This window comes from Ursus americanus, chromosome X (genome assembly GCF_024610735.1).
Source record: "Ursus americanus isolate L20-20 chromosome X, mUrsAme1.1.p, whole genome shotgun sequence".
NCBI lineage: Eukaryota > Metazoa > Chordata > Mammalia > Carnivora > Ursidae > Ursus > Ursus americanus.
Genome location: NC_142164.1, coordinates 76913084 through 76931216, shown reverse-complemented (window position 1 = coordinate 76931216; position 18133 = coordinate 76913084). Strand labels below are relative to the sequence as shown.

General features: G+C 42.5%; 1 protein-coding gene across 10 annotated transcripts in view; it reads right to left on the bottom strand.

Moving 5' to 3' along the window:
• The window catches only part of PFKFB1 (6-phosphofructo-2-kinase/fructose-2,6-biphosphatase 1), an 86705-nt gene that overhangs the window by 7061 nt on the left and 61511 nt on the right, over positions 1 to 18133 (bottom strand). For 7 of the 10 annotated variants that reach the window (XR_015723270.1, XR_015723271.1, XM_087859539.1 and 4 more), the window contains 4 exons: positions 15283 to 15387; positions 5590 to 5719; positions 2864 to 2926; positions 1736 to 1800 (listed from right to left, as the gene is read on the bottom strand). Coding sequence is in view for 7 of the 10 variants with exons in the window: in XM_087859539.1 (XP_087715665.1) it covers positions 1736 to 1800; positions 2864 to 2926; positions 5590 to 5719; positions 15283 to 15387 (363 nt within the window). In the remaining 3 variants the exon portion in view is untranslated. Of the gene's footprint in view, positions 1 to 471; positions 1379 to 1735; positions 1801 to 2863; positions 2927 to 5589; positions 5720 to 15282; positions 15388 to 18133 lie in introns of those variants that run through there. The other 3 variants (XR_015723272.1, XM_087859537.1, XM_045793892.2) reach the window with 2 other exon arrangements.

The following is an 18133-nucleotide window of genomic DNA, read 5'->3' as shown; positions in this document are numbered from 1 at the left end:
AGATAGGGGAGAGAGATCTGAGCATGTTGCAGAGAGTGTGGGGGCAAAATCCAAACAGGAGATAGATATAGAACAGTCAAGAATTGACTGAAGTAGCCCATGCCTGAGAAGGTGGGATTGGATAGATTACGAGGGATAGAGGGTGAACCTGACTTTGAATAGGATTTAAGAGTGGCTGTGGAAGCAGATAAATGTAGGTTTGTTTCAAAAAGTAGTTCCTCCCAAAAAGGATAATGTGGATTATACAAGGTTTGGGTATTGCTGGTGGCTATGATGGAAGAACAAAGGAATCAAGGCAGTGAGTATTTGAGTCTGTCTCGTCACCACTGGGTTGCTGATACCTAGGTGCATGGAGAGTGGCTGAAGAAATGGAATATAGGATTCAAGCTGGCTAGGGATGGTAGAACAATGAGGAGGAAGAGAACTGGTGGATTGGAAGACAATGAAGGAATCAAAGGATTATACTCTTGATGCAGTACAAGAACAAATATTGTTCATTCAAGAAATATTACTCACATGCCCACTATGTGGGAGGCATGCTTCTAGGGATCCTGTGGATGACACAGAGAGTTGTAAGGACTGGGGGCCAGTGGTAAGATAGTGGGATCCTTGTATTTAAGAAGTCATACTGGGGGCAGGATGTCTAGATGATGCTAAGATCCATGGGGTGGATGGCTGAGGGGGAAATGATCACTGGAGTTGAGGGGGTCAGGGTACTAGGAGGCCAGTGTATTATTTGGATAATTTTTATGGACAGTGAAATCACTCAGGATAGCACCAGGAGTTAGAGAAGAAAGGAACACTGTGGTCCAGGTACAGATTCTTCTGAGTGTAGGAATGAAGGTGTCAGGTCCTCAGCCATGCTGCCCACCAAGGAACAAGGCCCATATGTACTCACAGAGACCTATCTCCTCCCTCGCCTTTAAAGGTGCTACCCCAGAACCCTTCCCTCTAGGAAGCCCTCATCCATTCCATACGCCACAGCAGCAGAAGCATTTCACAAGGTTGGGATCTTAAGAAGATCCTCTGGGAGAAGCCTCACAATGACTTCCTCTCCCCTTTTGTAGGCAGCAAGAGAAGTCTTTATTGATAAGGGTTTAGTAATTAAGAAAGAAAAAATTTCTTTCTGAGCTAGACAGCTCCTTGGTTGTAGCTAGAAATAAAGACCTGTTTTGGAGCTGCTGAGGGCTTCTTCACTGGAAGCAGGGCTCTTCCAGTAGGCCAAGTCCAGGGTCTTAAGGTAAGAGAAGTGCAAGGATAGCAGCTCTTAAAGGTGGGAGACAGTGAGAGCAAAGCAGTTTGACTTCTTGGAAAGGGCTCAGTAGTGGGCAGGGACAGTGTCCAGGGCTTCCTCAGGTTCTCGGGTGATGTCCACATTCTGAGAGGAGAGAGCCCAGGATCAATAGGAAGGAGCTCACACTGTGGAGCACCAGCCCCTCCCCTGCCTCTTGTCCTCGCTGCCAGGCTCCCCTCCTTCAGCCAGGCCTGGATCCTGACCCTTTTCTCAGGCAAGCCTCTGGGGAATCTCAACCTGAGGACTTTGGGGATATGGGATTGTTCTAGCCCTGCATCCCTATGGCACCTCAGGCCTAAGACATGGTTCCTGCATTTCTGGATGCTGGTTATTCTACCTGTTGGTATGAAACACCCAAGCTCTGTGGGATTGGGGTGGCCTTTCCGTGCAGGTGGGTGTTTTCACCATGTGCCAGCTTAGGCCACAGAGCCCCTCACCTACCTCAGGTTTCTCCCGATGTGTGTTTACGGCTTCTACGTTCAGGTAGATGGACTCCACTTTGCAGCCTCAGAAAAGAACAACCAGTCCATCCATAAGCCCCCAAGGTAAGCACAGATCTTCCTTAAGCTGTCATTCGCTACCTCACCCATCACCACCCTTACCCTGAGCTCCACACTGTGTGCAGATTGTGACTACTCTGTAGGGAGGGGAATGTAGACCAGCTGTGTGATGTATGGGGAAGACACCAGGTCCAAGAGAAGCCAAAGGGATGTTCTCCCAGCTGCCCCTAATAGTCTCAGACTTCTCTGAGCCTCAGTTGCTCAACTGTGAATGGGAAGATGAGAATAGATGATCTCTGGGGACTCCCCCGACTCTTGTGCTCTGTGAGACAGCAATCTAATTTATATAATAGTGATGGAGCCCTGTGGACCTGGTAATCTGTGTTAAGTGCTGAAGTGGTGGAAGAGTCCTGGGGCCACTGCCTTAAGGCAATCAGTCCCAGGTAAATTTTATTTAGAGGACAAAATGGTTATGGCAACAACAGAGGTGTGGAAGGTCACGTGGGAGTTCTGAGAGCCTGAAGAAAAAGGAGAGTGGTATCACTGGGGCCTGGGGGCTGGCAGAGGAGGCCCAATGCCTATGGAAGCCCCCCTTAGCTCCATCCTTGTGGATTGCAACCTACTCTGGGCTTCAGTGCACTGTCTTTCCTATTCACACCCCAGAATATATTTGAGTCTCTCTCTCCCCTGCTCATGAATATTTCATAACAAACTAATGCCCCAAGAGACAGTCTAAACAGACCAGGCCAATCTTTGAGCTCTTTCTTCAAATTGGCCCAACCTACACTTATTCCTCTGGTTCCCTTCGGGGACCTCTTCTTCTACAGGTTAGTGTTCCATTCTTGGTACTTTGGTAGAGCCAGAGAAAGTGTAGGACAGGCCCTGGATTTAGAGGCTATCTCAGTTCTTCCCTATTCTCATCCTATTACTGCCAATTCTTCCTTCACCAGGACATCCAATCACACATCCAAGAAACCTCCCCTAGGACTCTGCTGGGCAAATGGTATGCACTGGAAGCATGCTCATGCCCTCTATGTGTCTTTCCTCAGATGAGAGTGGGGGCACTCACCATACGCCACAGGTGTGAGCTTAAGCACTGTATGCAAAGGACACTTGAGATATGGCAGCTCATCTGGAAAGGAGGAGAAAGCAGCCATCAGAGACAAGGTATTGGGGAGGGTACCAGCTCCTCAGGCTTCCTCTTCCATACCCCCTTCCTATGGTCAGCTTCATCAGGGTCACACTCCCCCACGCTCTGCAACGGGCACTACTGAGAACAGGGTGGGCAGTGAGGAAGAATGCAGAAAGGTGGCCTCTAGATCAGAGAGGAAAGAAGGCCTTGGGGAATGTGGACATACTGTGAGTTCCTCAGGAGGGACAGGCTGGTCATCTGGGTTGTGGCTTATCTCCTCACTCACAGGGCAAACATGAGACCAAGGAAGACCTCCCTCCTTCCCCCAACCTCAGGCCTTTCACAGGCTCTTCTAGCATGAAGGTCCACAAATGTGTCTTGGCAAGTGTTTTCCAAGGCCTTGTTATGTGCCAGGGCCCTTGAATAGGTATACATGTACCTTGGCAGCTACCACAGTTTTCTTTCCAGCCCAGGCCTGTGCTTTCTTATACTTGATGGACAAGCATTTTTTGATTCACTTGTTTCCAGTTGTTGACTATTACTTATAAAGTTGTTTTGAATATTTATGTACCATTTCTTATATGAGCCTAGGTTTTCATTTATTAGACATCCTTGAGAGAAGGAGATGATCAGGCCCATTCCACAGATGAGGACACTAAGGGTGTGAGAGGAAAGACACTTGTCCTATGTCACAGTCAGGAAGTGGCAGCATTGGGGCTTGAACCTAAGATCTTCTGAGGCTAAATGCATGCTCTGCCCACTGCAGCCAGCTGCCACTGCCTTGGAGGGGCTCATGGTGTTGTGGGAGCAACACCCCCATCTCTCACCACTCTCCAACAACAACCACCCTCAACCACCCAGGTTTCCCTTACCACTAGACTATCTCCCTTCACTGAGCCAGAACCAAACCCCTCATAGCTTTCTTGTCCCCAAAGTTCATCCTGGGCTTTTAAGGCCACCGCCACCTTCCCAGCCTCCTGAGACATCAGGTTTGGTGATATCCTGGGCATCCATCCTGCTCCTTCTCATCTTTGTCATAATCATCATTATCAGGCCCTGGGGCCCGGTGCTTTGGGTGAAAGATCTCATTCCATCCTTGCTGATACTCTGCAGGGGTCACTGTTCCCCATGGCACACATTACAAAATGGACTCAGAGAGGGAAGTGACTTGCCTGAGGTCTCTGACCTAGCTCTGCCACCACCTGGACAAGCGACCTTGGCCCAGCTTTTTCTCTCTCTGGCCCTCAGAGATCCCACCTCTCACAGCACAGGATTGGGTTAGACAGATGTACTCTGAGGATGCCCCAGCTCTGAGGTCCTGTGGGTCTGCTTTCCCAGTCACATCATCTCTCTGGGCCTCAAGTGTCCTCACTGAGTAATAGGGGTAAAAGCATGTACACAGCACTGCCTGGCCCAGCTCCCAGGGCAGCTGGGAGCAGCTGATGTGACCTGTGTATGAAAGAAGGTAGGAAGTAGGTAAAGCAGTGTGAGAATGACAGGTGCATGTGCCCCTCCCTCAATCTACATATGTCTGAGGTGGGGGTCCTCTGGAAAGCACCTGAGATTGACACCCCTCCCTGACCTCTAAGCCCCACAACCTTGGGTAAGTCACTTCACCTCTCAGAGCCTCCTCTTCCTCATCTGCACAGTCAGGGTTACAGTGCTTGCCTCATGGTCTCAAAGACAGTACCAAGCAATAGAGATTGGAAGTTATCGGGAATCTAGTAGCACAAAAGCCCTCACCCCAAACCCCATCCCCTTTCCAGTGAGGAGACTGAGAACCAGGCAGAGGAAATGACTTGTCTAATATCAAGTTCTCAAGTTCCCCAGGTTTCAGTTTTGGATGACTCCATATTACAAGTTCCCTTTTTTGGGAAACTAGCATAGTAGAGAAGACTCAAGTCTGCAGGACATTGCACAATATAATTTTCAAGTATAACTTTGCAAGGTCCTCACACACCCTCACAGTATCCTGGAGATGCTAATGCTTCAGCATCCACATCAGAAATGGACTGTCAAACCAAAGAGTGACATAACAGTCCCTTACTAGGCTCCCTTCCCTAGTTTGCAGTTCAGCATATGTTGTCAGTGTATAGATACTTTGTAAATTACAATGTCTAGATATCTTTTACAAAAGAAATTATCATTTAAAAAATAAAATGAAAATATCACTATCTTGGGGGAGAAATTGTCCCCACAGCAAAGACAGAAACCTATAATGAGGATCATGAGGCAACAAAAGGTCCCATTACCAACTGATGACAGCATGTTTTAGAGAAGTACTGTCTCAGCTTTTTCAGGTTGATTCTTACTGTTAAGGTTGGCTTTGAAAACATTAACTCGGAATAATACTAATACTAATAACAGCAGCTAACACTTATGTAGCCCATACTATGTGTCATGAACTGTCCTAAGCTCTTTACATATGTTAATTTATTTAAATTTTATTATTGTTCTCCCCATTTTACAGATGAGGAAATTGAGGTCAGAGAGGCTAAAGTAATTTACCAAAGCTAGTATGTGACAGAGCAAGAATTTGACCTCAAGGATTCTTGTTCTAGATACTGTGCTCTTAACCACTAAGATATAAACCACAGACTGCTGGTGTCAGGGTTCCAATCATATCCAGTTCCCTATGCCAGGAACAGAGAGGAGAGTGGTACCTGAGCTCTTATCCAGGAAGTAGGCCAGGAGGCACCGCATGACAGCCTGATGGCAGATCACCAGTACATTTTCCTGCCGTTCTAGCTCCATTATAACTGGCTCCAGACGCTGAACCAGATCCTCATAGGACTAAAAATGACAGAATATTTGGGTAAAAAAGGTAGATGAAGAGATTTGCCCAGAGAAGAACTTATAGGAATCAGGAAAAGTTGGTTCTGGCACCAGTTCAGTTGTTGACCCAGTAGTATGACCTTGGACCACTCACTTCTTTTTTAGTGTCTTAGTTTCTCATCTACTAAATGGGAGCATTCAATACAGTGGACCAAGGAACAATAATAACAAAATGTCTCAATATAAAATTCCTAGATTTCTTCCCATTCAGTTTTCCCTCCCTTCCCCTGTGGTCCTCTGCACTATCCCTTATGTTCCACATATGAGTGAAACCATATGATAATTGTCTTTCTCTGCTTGACTTATTTCGCTTAGCATAATTCCATCCAATTCCATCCATGTCGATGCAAATGGACTCAGGGAAACAAACTGAGGGTTACAGAGGGGCCCCTCCTCCCCTGGTGGGAGAGGGGGTAAATTGGTGATAGCTATTAAGGGCACGTGTTGTGATGAGCCCTGGGTGTTATATGCAACTACTGAATCACTGAACACTTCATCCAAGACTAATGATGTACTATATGTTGGCTAACTGAACATAATAAAAATAAATAAATAAATAAAAATAGTATTTTTCCTCCTTAAAATAAAATTCCTAGAAAAACTAGATAAAATAAATGTTTGCACAGCGGACCTTTCTTTTCTTTTTTTTTCTTTAAGATTTTAGTTATTTATTTGACACAGAGAGAGAGACAGCAAGATAGGGAACACAAGCAGGGGCAGAGGGAGAGGAAGAAGCAGGCTTCCCACTGAGCAGGGAGCCCGATGTGGGGCTCGATCCCAGGACCCTGGTATCATGACCTGAGCCGAAGGCAGACACTTAATGACTGAGCCACCCAGGCACCCCCACTGCTGACCTTTCAACAAAATAAAGGAAAACATGAATGTAGGGTTCCAAAATGAAGAAAAAATTGAAAAAAAAAAGAGTGGTGAGTGGATGTAGAAGCCACAACAGCCCTGGGAGCATTTCTCAATCACAGTATCTCAGAAGCTTGAGATTTTAAAACCTTATAGAGACAGGAAACAAGGCCTTAGGTGTTCACGAGGTGGAGAATTGGGACTAAAATTTTCACATAAATCTGAGACACTCAAAGGGTTACATCCTTAGTAGAAGTGTAAACTAGAAATATATACATATATATACATTTCTATATATACTGTATATATCCACAGGAATATATATATATATATATTAGAGAAGAGATCAATGAATTTGAAACCAGGAGCACAGTAGAGCAGATCAACAGAACTAGAAGCTTCTTCTTTGAAAGAATAAATAAGATTGATAAGCCACTGGCCAGACTTATTCAAAAGAATAGAGAAAGGACCCAAATTAATAAAATTATGAATGAAAGGGGAGAGATCACGACCAACACAAATGAAATAGGAAGGATAATTAGAAACTTCTATCAACAACGTTATGCCAATAAATTGAACAACATGGAAGAAATAGATGCCTTCCTGGAAACCAATAAACCACCAAGACTGAACCAGGAAGAAATTGATTTTTTAAACAGACTGATTAATTATGAACAGGCTGAAGCAGTGATCAAAAAGCTCCCCCAAAACGAGTCCAGGGCCTGACGGATTCCCCGGGGAATTCTACCAACCATTAAAAGAAGAAATAATACCCATTCTCTTCAAGCTGTTTCAAAAAATAGAAACAGAAGGAAAACTACCAAACTCATTCTATGAGGCCAGTATTACCTTGATCCCCAAACCAGGCATAGACCCCATCACAAAGGAGAATTACAGACCGATATTCCTGATGAATTTGGATGCCAAAATTCTCAACAACATTCTAGCTAATAGGATCTAACAGTACATTAAAAGGATTATCCATCATGACCAAGTGGGATTCATACCTGGGATGCAAGTGTGGTTCAACATTCGCAAATCAAACAGTGTGATAGATCGTAACACAAGAAAAGAGTCAAGAACCATATGATCCTCTCAATAGATGCAGAAAAAGCATTTGACAAAATACAGCATCCTTTCCTGATTAAAACCCTTCAGAGCGTAGGGATAGAGGGTACATCCCTCAATTTCTTAAAAACCATCTACAAAAAGCCTACAGTGAATATCATTCCCAATGGGGAAAAGCTGAAAGCCTTTACTTTAAGATCAGGAACACGACAATGATGACCACTCTCACCATTATTATTCAACATAGTACTAGAAGTCCTTGCAACAGCAATCAGACAACAAAAAGGGATAAAAGGTGTCCAAATTGGCAAGGAAGAGGTCAAACTGACTCTCTTCCCAGATGACATGATATTCTATATGGAAAACACAAAAGACTCCACTCCCATACTACTAGAAGTGATAGAGCAATTCAGTAATGTGGCAGGATACCAAATCAAACCTCAGAAATCAGTTGCATTTCAGGGGGTCGGTTTAGATGGCAGAGGAGTAAGGGACCCCTTTTTCAGCTGGTCCCCTAAGTTGAGTTTGATAGGTACCAGACCATCCTAAACATCCACGGAATCAGCCTGAGACGCAGGAAGATACATCTGGATCTCTACAAATGAACAACTCCAGTGCTTAGTATTGAAGTACGAAGCGGGGAGCTGTGAAACCGCGCACAGATATTGGAAGATAAATGGAAGGGGGAGGGAGCTGCCACGTTTGGGTGCAGGGAAGTGGTAGCCACCTGCACGGGGGAGCAAGCGGACTCGCGGACCCGAAACCGCGAGAGAGCAGACTGAGACCCTGAGCCAGGGAACACGCGTGACCTGACTGAAATGGAGCTCCAGTGTGCTCACTGGAACCAGACTGAGACCGGGAGCTCCGGAGACCATGGGGTGGCAGGCGGCTGATGGCTGGCGGTGTTAAAAACACAAAGGACAGAGACAGGCCGGACCTGGAAGTGAGGGCTGGGACGCCAGGTGTGTGGCGCACATCCCTGGACGCTGCAGGGTTGAGCAGCACCAACAGAAACAGAGTTAAAGTGACCAGACATCAGTGGAGAATGGTCCACGATTCCTCTGTTCTGAGACAGAGGCTGAGATTCGGCTACTGCTGCTCTGACTCTCAGTAGAGGTGCAGCAAACCGCCAGGGAAAGCCGCCAGAGAACAAAAGCCTGGAAATACTGCCCCACAGTGTGCCCATCCCCATCTCCCCTCGCAGGGGACACGGAGACTCTACCCAAACAGGGTTGCCTGAGAATCTGTGTGGCAGGCCCATCCCCCAGAAGGCAGTCTGAAAAATCAAGAAGCCCACATCCCTAAGATCCCTATAAAACAAGTGCACATTGCCTGGGTCCTGGTCAATAATTTGGGCTCAGGATAAACCCGCAACCTCTCCTCATCAGAATGACAAGGAGAAATCCCCCCAGCAAAGAAAAGACAATGACCCTGTGGCCTCTGCCACAGAACTAATGCATATGGATATAACTAAATTATCAGAAATGGAATTCAGAGTAACAATGGTCAAGATGATGTGTAGACTTGAAAAAAGTATTAACAAAAATGTTAATGAGAATACAGAATCTCTAAGGGCGGAAATGAGAGCGAATCTGGCAGAAATTAAAAATTCTATGAGCCAAATGCAGGCAAAACTAGAGGCTCTGATGGCCAGGGTGAATGAGGCAGAAGAATGTATCAGCAAATTGGAGGATGGGTTAGTAGAAGAGAAAGCTAAAATAGAATCCGGACTTAAAAAAATCCACGGTCAAGAATGTAGGTTACAGGAGATTACTGACTCAATGAAACGTTCCAATGACAGAATCATCAGCATCCCCGAAGAGGGGCAGAAAAACAGAGGTCTAGAAGAGATATTTGAACAAATTGTAACTGAAATCTTCCCTAATCTAGCAAAGGAAACAAACATTCATGTCCAAGAGGCAGAGAGGACCCCTCCCAAGCTCAACCACGACAAACCTATGCCACGTCACGTCATAGTGCAATTCGCAAATATTGGATCCAAGGATACAGTGTTGAAAGTGGCCAGAGCAGAGAAATTTCTCACGTACCAAGGCAAAGGCATCAGAATTATGTCAGACCTGTCTACACAGACCTGTAAAGAGAGAAAGGGTTGGGGGGGATTTTTAAAGGTTTTTCAGAGAAAACATACAACAAAGGATTCTTTATCCAGCAAGGCTGTCATTCAGAATTGATGGAGAAATAAAGACCTTCCAGAATCGCCAGTCATTGACCAATTTCATAACCACGAAACCAGCCCTACAGGAGATACTAAGGGGGGGTTCTATAAAAGTAAAAAGCCTCCAAGAGTGATACAGAACAGAAAGCCACAATCGAAAGAAACAAAGACATTACTGGCAACATGGCATCATTAAAATCATATCTCTCAATAATCAGTTTCAATGTAAATGGACTAAATGCTCCCATAATACACCACAGGGTTTTAGATTGGATAAAAAGACATGACCCATCCATTTGCAGTCTACAATACTCATTTTGAACCTAAAGATACAATAAGACTGAAAGTAAAAGGATGGAATACCATCTTTCATGTCAATGGACCTCAAAAGAAACCTGGGGTAGCAATTCTCATATCAGACAGATGGGATTTTAAACTAAAGTCTATAGTTAGGGATACAGAAGGGCACTCTATTATACTTAAAGGATGTATCCAACAAGTGGATATGACAATTATAAATATCTATGCCCCACCAGGGGAGCAGCGAGATACACAAGCCAACTCTTAACCAGAATAAAGAGACATATGCATAAAAATACGTTAATAGTAGGGGACCTCAGCACTCTACTACAAGGAATAGAGAGAGCACCTAAGCAGAAAACCAACATAGAAACAAGAGCTTTGAATGCCATACTCAACAAGTTGGACCTCATAGATATATACAGAACACTACACCCCAGAACCAAAGAATAATATTTCTATTCTAATGCCCATGGAACATTCTCAAGAATAACCATGCTCTGGGTCCCAAAACAGGTCTCAACCGATACCAAAAGACTGAAATTTATCCCTGCATATTCTCAGACCACAACGCTTTGAAATTGGAACTCAACCACAAGGAAAAATTTGGAAGAAACTTAAACACTTGGAGACTAAGAACCATCCTGCTCAGGAATGACTCGATAAACCAGGAAATCAAAAATCAATTTAAACAATTTATGGAGACCAACGAGAATGAAAACACAATGGTCCAAAACCTATGAGATACTGCAAAGGCAGTCTAAGGGGAAAATACATAGCCATCCAAGCCTCACTAAAAGAATAGAAAAATCTAAAATGCAGTTTTTATATTCTCACCTCAAAAAGCTGGAGCAACAACAGAGGGACAGACCCAATCCACACAGGAGGAAGCCGTTGACCAAGATTAGAGATGAAATCAATGAATTAGAAACCAGGAGTATAGTACAGCAAATCAACAGACCTAGAAGCTGGTTCTTTTAGATAATCAATAACATTGACAGACCACTGGCAAGACTTACCCAAAAGAATAGAGCAAGGGCCCAAATTAATGAAATTATGAATGAAAAAGGAGAGGTCACAACCAGCAACAATGAAATTGGAAGGATTATTAGAAACTTTTATCAACAGCTTTTTGCCAATAAATTAAGCAATCTGGAAGAGATGGAGGCCTTCCTGGAAACCTATAAACTACCAAGACTGAAACAGGAAGAAATTGATTTTGTAAATAGGCCAATTAATTATGAAGAGATTAAGTCAGTGATAAACAAACTTCCAAGTAACAAAACTCCAGGCTTGGACGTTTTTCCTGGGGAAATCTACCAAACATCCAAAGAAGAAATAATACCTATTCTCCTAAAGCTATTTCAAAAAATGGAAACAGAAGGAAAGCTACCAAACTCATTCTATAAGGCCAATATTACCTTGATCCCCAAACCAGGCAAAGACCCCATCAAAAAGGAGAATTACAGACCGATTTCCATCATGAATATGGACGCCAAAATCCCCAACAAGATCCTGGCTACTAGAATCCAACAGTACATTAAAAGGATTATCCATCATGACCAAGTGGGATTCATCCCTGGGATGCAAGGGTGGTACAACATTCGCAAATCAATCAGTGTCATAGGTTTAATCCAGAAAGAAAAATTCAAAAATCATATGATTCTCTCAATAGATGCAGAAAAAGCATTTGACAAAATACAGCATCCTTTCCTGATTAAAACTCTTCAGAGTGTAGTGATAGAGGATACATTCCTCAATCTCATAAAAACCATCTATGAAAATCCTACAGCAAATATCATTCTCAATGGGAAAAAGCTGGAAGCCTTTCCCTTAAGATCAGGAACATGACAAGGATGCCCACTCTCGCCACTATTATTCAACATAATACTAGAAGTCCTTGCAACAGCAATCAGACAACAGAAAGGGATAAAGTTATACAAATTGGCATGAAGAAGTCAAAATGTCTCTCTTTGCAGATGACATGATATTCTGTATGGAAAACCCAAAAGAATCCACTCCCAAACTATTAGAAGCTACAGAGCAATTCAGTAACGTGGTGGGATACAAAATCAATGCTCAGAAATCAATTACATTTCTATACACGAATAATGAGACTGAAGATAGAGAAATTAGGGAATCCATCCCATTTACAATAGCACCAAAAATCATATGTTACCTTGAAATTAACTTAACCAGAGACGTAAAGGACCTATATTCTAGAAACTATAAATCACTCTTGAAAGACATTGAAGAAGACACAAAAAGAAAAATATTCCATGCTCATGGATTGGAAGAATTAACATACTTAAAATGTCTATGCTGCCCAGAGCAATCTACACTTTCAATGCCATCCCGATAAAAATACCAATGACATTTTTCAAAGTACTGGAACAAACAGCCCTTAAATTTGTGTGGAACCAGAAAAGGCCCCGAATTGCCAAGGAACTGTTGAAAAGGAAAAACAAAACCGGGGGCATCACGATGCCTGATTTCAAGCCGTACTACAAAGCTGTGATCACAAAGACAGCATGGTACTGGCACAAAAACAGACACATAGAGCAATGGAATAGAATAGAGAACCCAGAAATGGACCCTCGGCTCTTTGGGCAACTAATCTTTGACAAAACAGGAAAAAAATTCAGTGGAAAAATGACGGTCTCTTCAATAAATGGTGCTGGGAAATTTGGCCAGCTACATGCAAAAGAATGAAACTTGACCACTATCTCACACCATACACAAAAATAAACTCCAAATGGATGAAAGACCTCGATGTGAGACAGGAATCCATCAAAATCCTAGAGGAGAGCATAGGAAGCAACCTCTACGACATCGGCCACAACCACCTTTTTCATGACACATCTCCAAAGGCAAGAGAAACAAAGGAAAATATGAACTTGTCGGACATCATCAAGATCAAAAACTTCTGCGCAGCCAAGGAAACAGTCAAAAAAACTAAGAGGCAGCCCATGGAATGGGAGAAGATATTTGTAAATGATACTATAGATAAAAGATTTTTATCCAAGATATCAAAGAACTTCTCAAACTCAATACACGAGAAACAAATAATCAAATCAATAAATGGGCAGAAGATATGAACAGATACTTTTCCGATGAAGACATACAAATGGCAAACAGACACATGGAAAAATGTTCAAAATCAATAGCCATCAGGGAAATTCAAATCAAGACCACTTTGAGATACCACCTTACGCCAGTTAGAATGGCAAAAATTGACAAGGCGAGAAACAACAAATGTTGGAGAGGATGTGGAGAAAGGGGATCCCTCTTACACTATTGGTGGGAATGCAAGTTGGTACAGCTACTTTGGAAAACAGTGTGGAGTCCCTCAAAAAGTTAAAAATAGAGTTACCCTATGACCCAGCAATTTCATTACTAGGTATTTACCCCAAAGATACAGACATAGTAAAAAGAAGGGCCATATGCACCCCAATGTTCATAGCTACATTGTCCACAATAGCTAAATTGTGGAAGGAGCTGAGATGCCCTTCAACAGATGACTGGATTAAGAAGGTATTGTCCATATATACAATGGAATATTACTCAGCCATCAAAAAGAATGATTATCAACATTTGCTGCAACATGGACGAGACGGGAGGAGATAATGCTAAGCGAAATAAGCCAAGCAGAGAAAGACAATTATCATATGGTTTCACTCATTAATGGAACATAAGTAATAGGAAGTCCGGTAGGAGAAGGAAGGGGAGAATGAAGCGGGGATAAACAGAAGGGGGAATGAACCATGAGATACTATGGACTTTGGGGAAAAAACCGAGGGCTTCAGAGAGGGGTGGGGGTTTGGGATAGGCCGGTGATGGGTGTTAAGGAGTGCACGTATTGCATGGTGCACTGGGTGTTATATGCAGTAATGAATCATGGAGCATTACATCAAAACTAGAATTGTACTGTATGGTACTAACATAACCTAATAAAAATTTGTTTAAAAAACAACAACTAATTTGGGGCGCCTGGGTGGCTTATTCAGTTTGGCATGTGACTTTTGATTTTGGCTGAGTTCATGGTCTCTGGTTGATGGGATTGAGCCCCATGTTGGTTTCCATGCTCAGTGGGGAGTGTTCTCTTCCTCTCTCTTTCTCTCTCCTTCTGTCCCTCCCCTTGCTCGTGCTCTCTATATCTCTAAAATAAAATAAATAAGTCTTCTAAAAAAGGAATTATATAATGTTTCGAAGAGACATAAAACAAAAATACCAATAGAAGTTGAAAGTAAATGACTAAATAAAGATGAACTAGGCAAAGATTAACCAGAAAACAATTGTATAGCTATATTAATATTAGATAAAATACACTTTCAGGCAAAGAAAAACATTATTAGTGGAAAATATTATTATTCATAATAAAATATGCAATTCATTAAGAAGATATAATTGCTTTACATTTGTATTCCTGTAATAACATAGCCTCAAAATATATAAGGGAAAATAAAGGCAAACTCAGACTGACTTTATAATGTCATTTTTGTGGATGAGGATAAAAGTGTGCAATTGCTTTGTAACAGAATATCTATCGTTTTACTTTCTCTGGTATTCTCAGGAATGTATATAAAAAATGGAGTATGGCTAATAAATACTTTAAGATGTGGAACTGGATAAATGAAGCTGCTGGGTTGAAAGCAGTGAGGATCCACCTGATATGGTAATTGGGGAACTGATGGTCTCATTCATGTGGTGGCAAAGAATTTGGTTAAGCTATTAGCGATTGTCCCTTGGGCCTCTAACCCACTGTCTAGAGAGACTGGATCTTTAGGCAACTTGGTAATAAAATGTTAGGAGTATGTTGAACTACTTCAGGTGTCTTTAGTGAAAGGATACCATAGTCAAAATCTAGGATGAAACCCCCCTGAAAGTAGGTGGGAAATAAGGAGTCAATTATTTAGTTTTAATAAAAGAGGAATCTGTTGCCGATAGCTATGAAGCAGAGACAGCCAAGAGCTAGATTATCATGTGCCTTGTGGGATGGCAGGTGCTACAAAATATGCTTTATTCTGCTTCTAAAGCTGTCCAGGGAACTATAGAATTCTGGCTGTTGGAATGAAGATACTGGGAGGAGTTCTAGGAGTCAGGCAACCCCTCCAAACCTTACCTCTCCCTTGGGATAGCGGTAGCGATATTTATCTTGGTCCCGTAGTGCAAATTCTTCAGGGTAGTGTTCCTGGATTTCTTCATAGGTCATCTCCTCACAGACGCCCTGAGAAAAATTATTTGGGGACAAAAGTATTCACAAGGTGAAATCCATACAGCTCTTACAATAATTCTGAGGCCAATGATTATGGAACAACAGCACACAAGCACCTGGTTTTCTGTGAACATAGCTGTAAGTTTGTGCCTACTGTCTGACTGCATGTGTGTGTGTCTGTGCACGAGGTGTATGGATGTGTGGATGTGGGTGTGTGCATGTGTACAGGTGTGTTCAGTTTGAGTATATAGTATAAGGTGGGCACCTGTGTGTGGTGTTTCTCTGTGATTACCCCAATAGGTTTGTAGATGTACATTGTACATTTAAGTATTTATATTATAAATACATGGGCTTAAGCATTTGAGACTGTGTTTGTGTGTGTATGTGTATCATGCTGGTATGCTTAAAGACATATGCCTTGTATCTGTGTATTTGTCTCAGTACTTGTAGTGTGTTTGGTGAGTTTATGTGTACAGGGTGTCTGAGCATCTGAGAATATGCACACATGAGTTTCTTTGTGGTCTGTTTCTTCATGTGTGTCTCAGTGTGTCTGTGGCATGTGTTTCTGTGAGTATGTATGTCTATGATTATGTCTCAGGTGTACACATGTGAGTATCTGTGTGCCTATGCCTGAGGTCATGTGAATTTGTGGTAATATGCTTGAGGTTATGCACCTGCACTATGTACTTTTCCATCCATGGTATGCCTCTGTGTCCGTGTGATGTAGGTATATACAAAGATTGCTTGTGTGTCTATGGTAAGTGTGTCTATATGTATGTCTAAGTGTGTCTGTGAGTGTGCATGTGTGTGCATGCATGGTGCAGGTGTAGACTGGTAGATGTGTCTGAAAGGGATCCTATGTTAGACTAACAGGTCAATGTGTCTATGAAATGTATGTCTGTGAGTATAAGCATATTTGTGGTGGGTGGCTATGACTGTGTATACAAGCACATACATGCATGCACACACATAGCAGTCCTCTCCCATTTTATAGCATTTTCCACCCCTCTGCTCCTACCTATGCTCCAGGACTTCTGACAGATAAAGAAACAGGTATCCACAGACATCTCAGAAGACAAGAATTAATAAATTCCTAACAGTTTCAGAGTGGGACTTTGAAGAGATATAGTATCCTCACCCAAAGAAGGAATCCAGAGCTCAGAGAATGAGTTCCTCAGGAGCATACAAGAGCTTCCCAAGTTCACTGAAAAATCCCTAGAAGTGAGGTGGCTGATGGGAGTTGGGGTGGGAAGCAATGTTGTGGTTATAAGGTTTCCTTTGGTTGTGTGGATTCCAATTAGACTTTCCTTTAAGGGAGCAACAGGCTCTGGTTGTCTTTTGAATCATATACCAGCCTTTCTTTACGGGTGAAGTTCACCCCGCCATAGCCCACAAACAGATCTGCAGTGTCAAATTTCTCTGCTGACACTGTCCATGGGAGAAAGTGCACTCTACTGGATATACAAGATCCTTCCAGGTTGGTTTCGACTTTCTATTTTGAGTCATGTGGGGAGCCTGTTGCCTGTGGAAATGACCACTGACTTATTGACTTAAGGCAAATTTCCTAACCTCTTTGAATTTTATTTTCCTCGTCTGAAAAATGAGAATTACAACTACCTCACAAAGTGTTTTGAATATTAGAAATAATATATGTAAAAGAAACTAGCACAGAATGTACAAGGCACATTTTAAAGACTCAATTAATGTGACTAATTATTAATATATTATTGATCATGGAAAATAACCCAGAAACTTAGGCATCATTATAAATTATTACTTCTTCCTTACTCCTCCCTAGAGCAAATTTCTGTAATTCTATCTGCTAAATTTCTTAAAAATCTATTTCTTTTTCTTTCCTGTCTCTACTGCTACAATCTTAGCAGTTTTACACACACACACACACACACACACACACACACACACACACTCTCACAACCTTTGTTTATGCGGCTTTCTGCCTGACATACGATTCCTGATCCTCTCTACCTGACTCACTGTTAATTAACTCTCAGCTAGGCATCACTTCCTCCAGGCAGATCCTGGCTGGGTCAGATGTCCTGCCCTGACATCTCTGCATCCATGGCCTACCCTATTAGAGACTATATCACACATGCTGTTTTGTATTCCTCTGTTTTTTTTTTCTATCTACCCTGTTTTGACTGAAAATTCAGTTGAGGCAAGAATCAATCTCTCTCCAGCACCACCCCAGAGCCTGAAACAAATTAGGTATCCAATAAATGTTTATACCACAAGTGAGCCAGAAACAAGTAGTGACTGATCTCTTATGATGAAGGGTTTATATATTTGCCTTAATGTATTTTATAGCAACTATATGTGATACGTAGGACAATACTATATATTCCTTTTCTAAATATCCATATTTCTCTACACCTGCAGCTAGGACATGTCTATGTATGTAGACACACATATACTTCTCTGTATTATTGAAATATATCTACCAGGCAAGAAAGTTAACCTAACTACATGCAAGTTACCTATTCTTGTGATAAAACTTTTACTTTTAGGTCTAACAATCATAACCTGTGGACTGCTAACTGATGTCAATATACCTATAGTTCGGGTGAGACAATGGGGGGGGGGTGTCTTTGCAAAGAGCATATGGGAAAACCTGATTCTGAAGCAAGACTGCCATGTCATGAGGGTCAGATGGTCTTTCCTTTTCACTCCATCTCCAATGCCACTACTCTGGTCCATTCTAACCTCTTGCCTGAATTAATGCAGCCATCCCCATACTGAT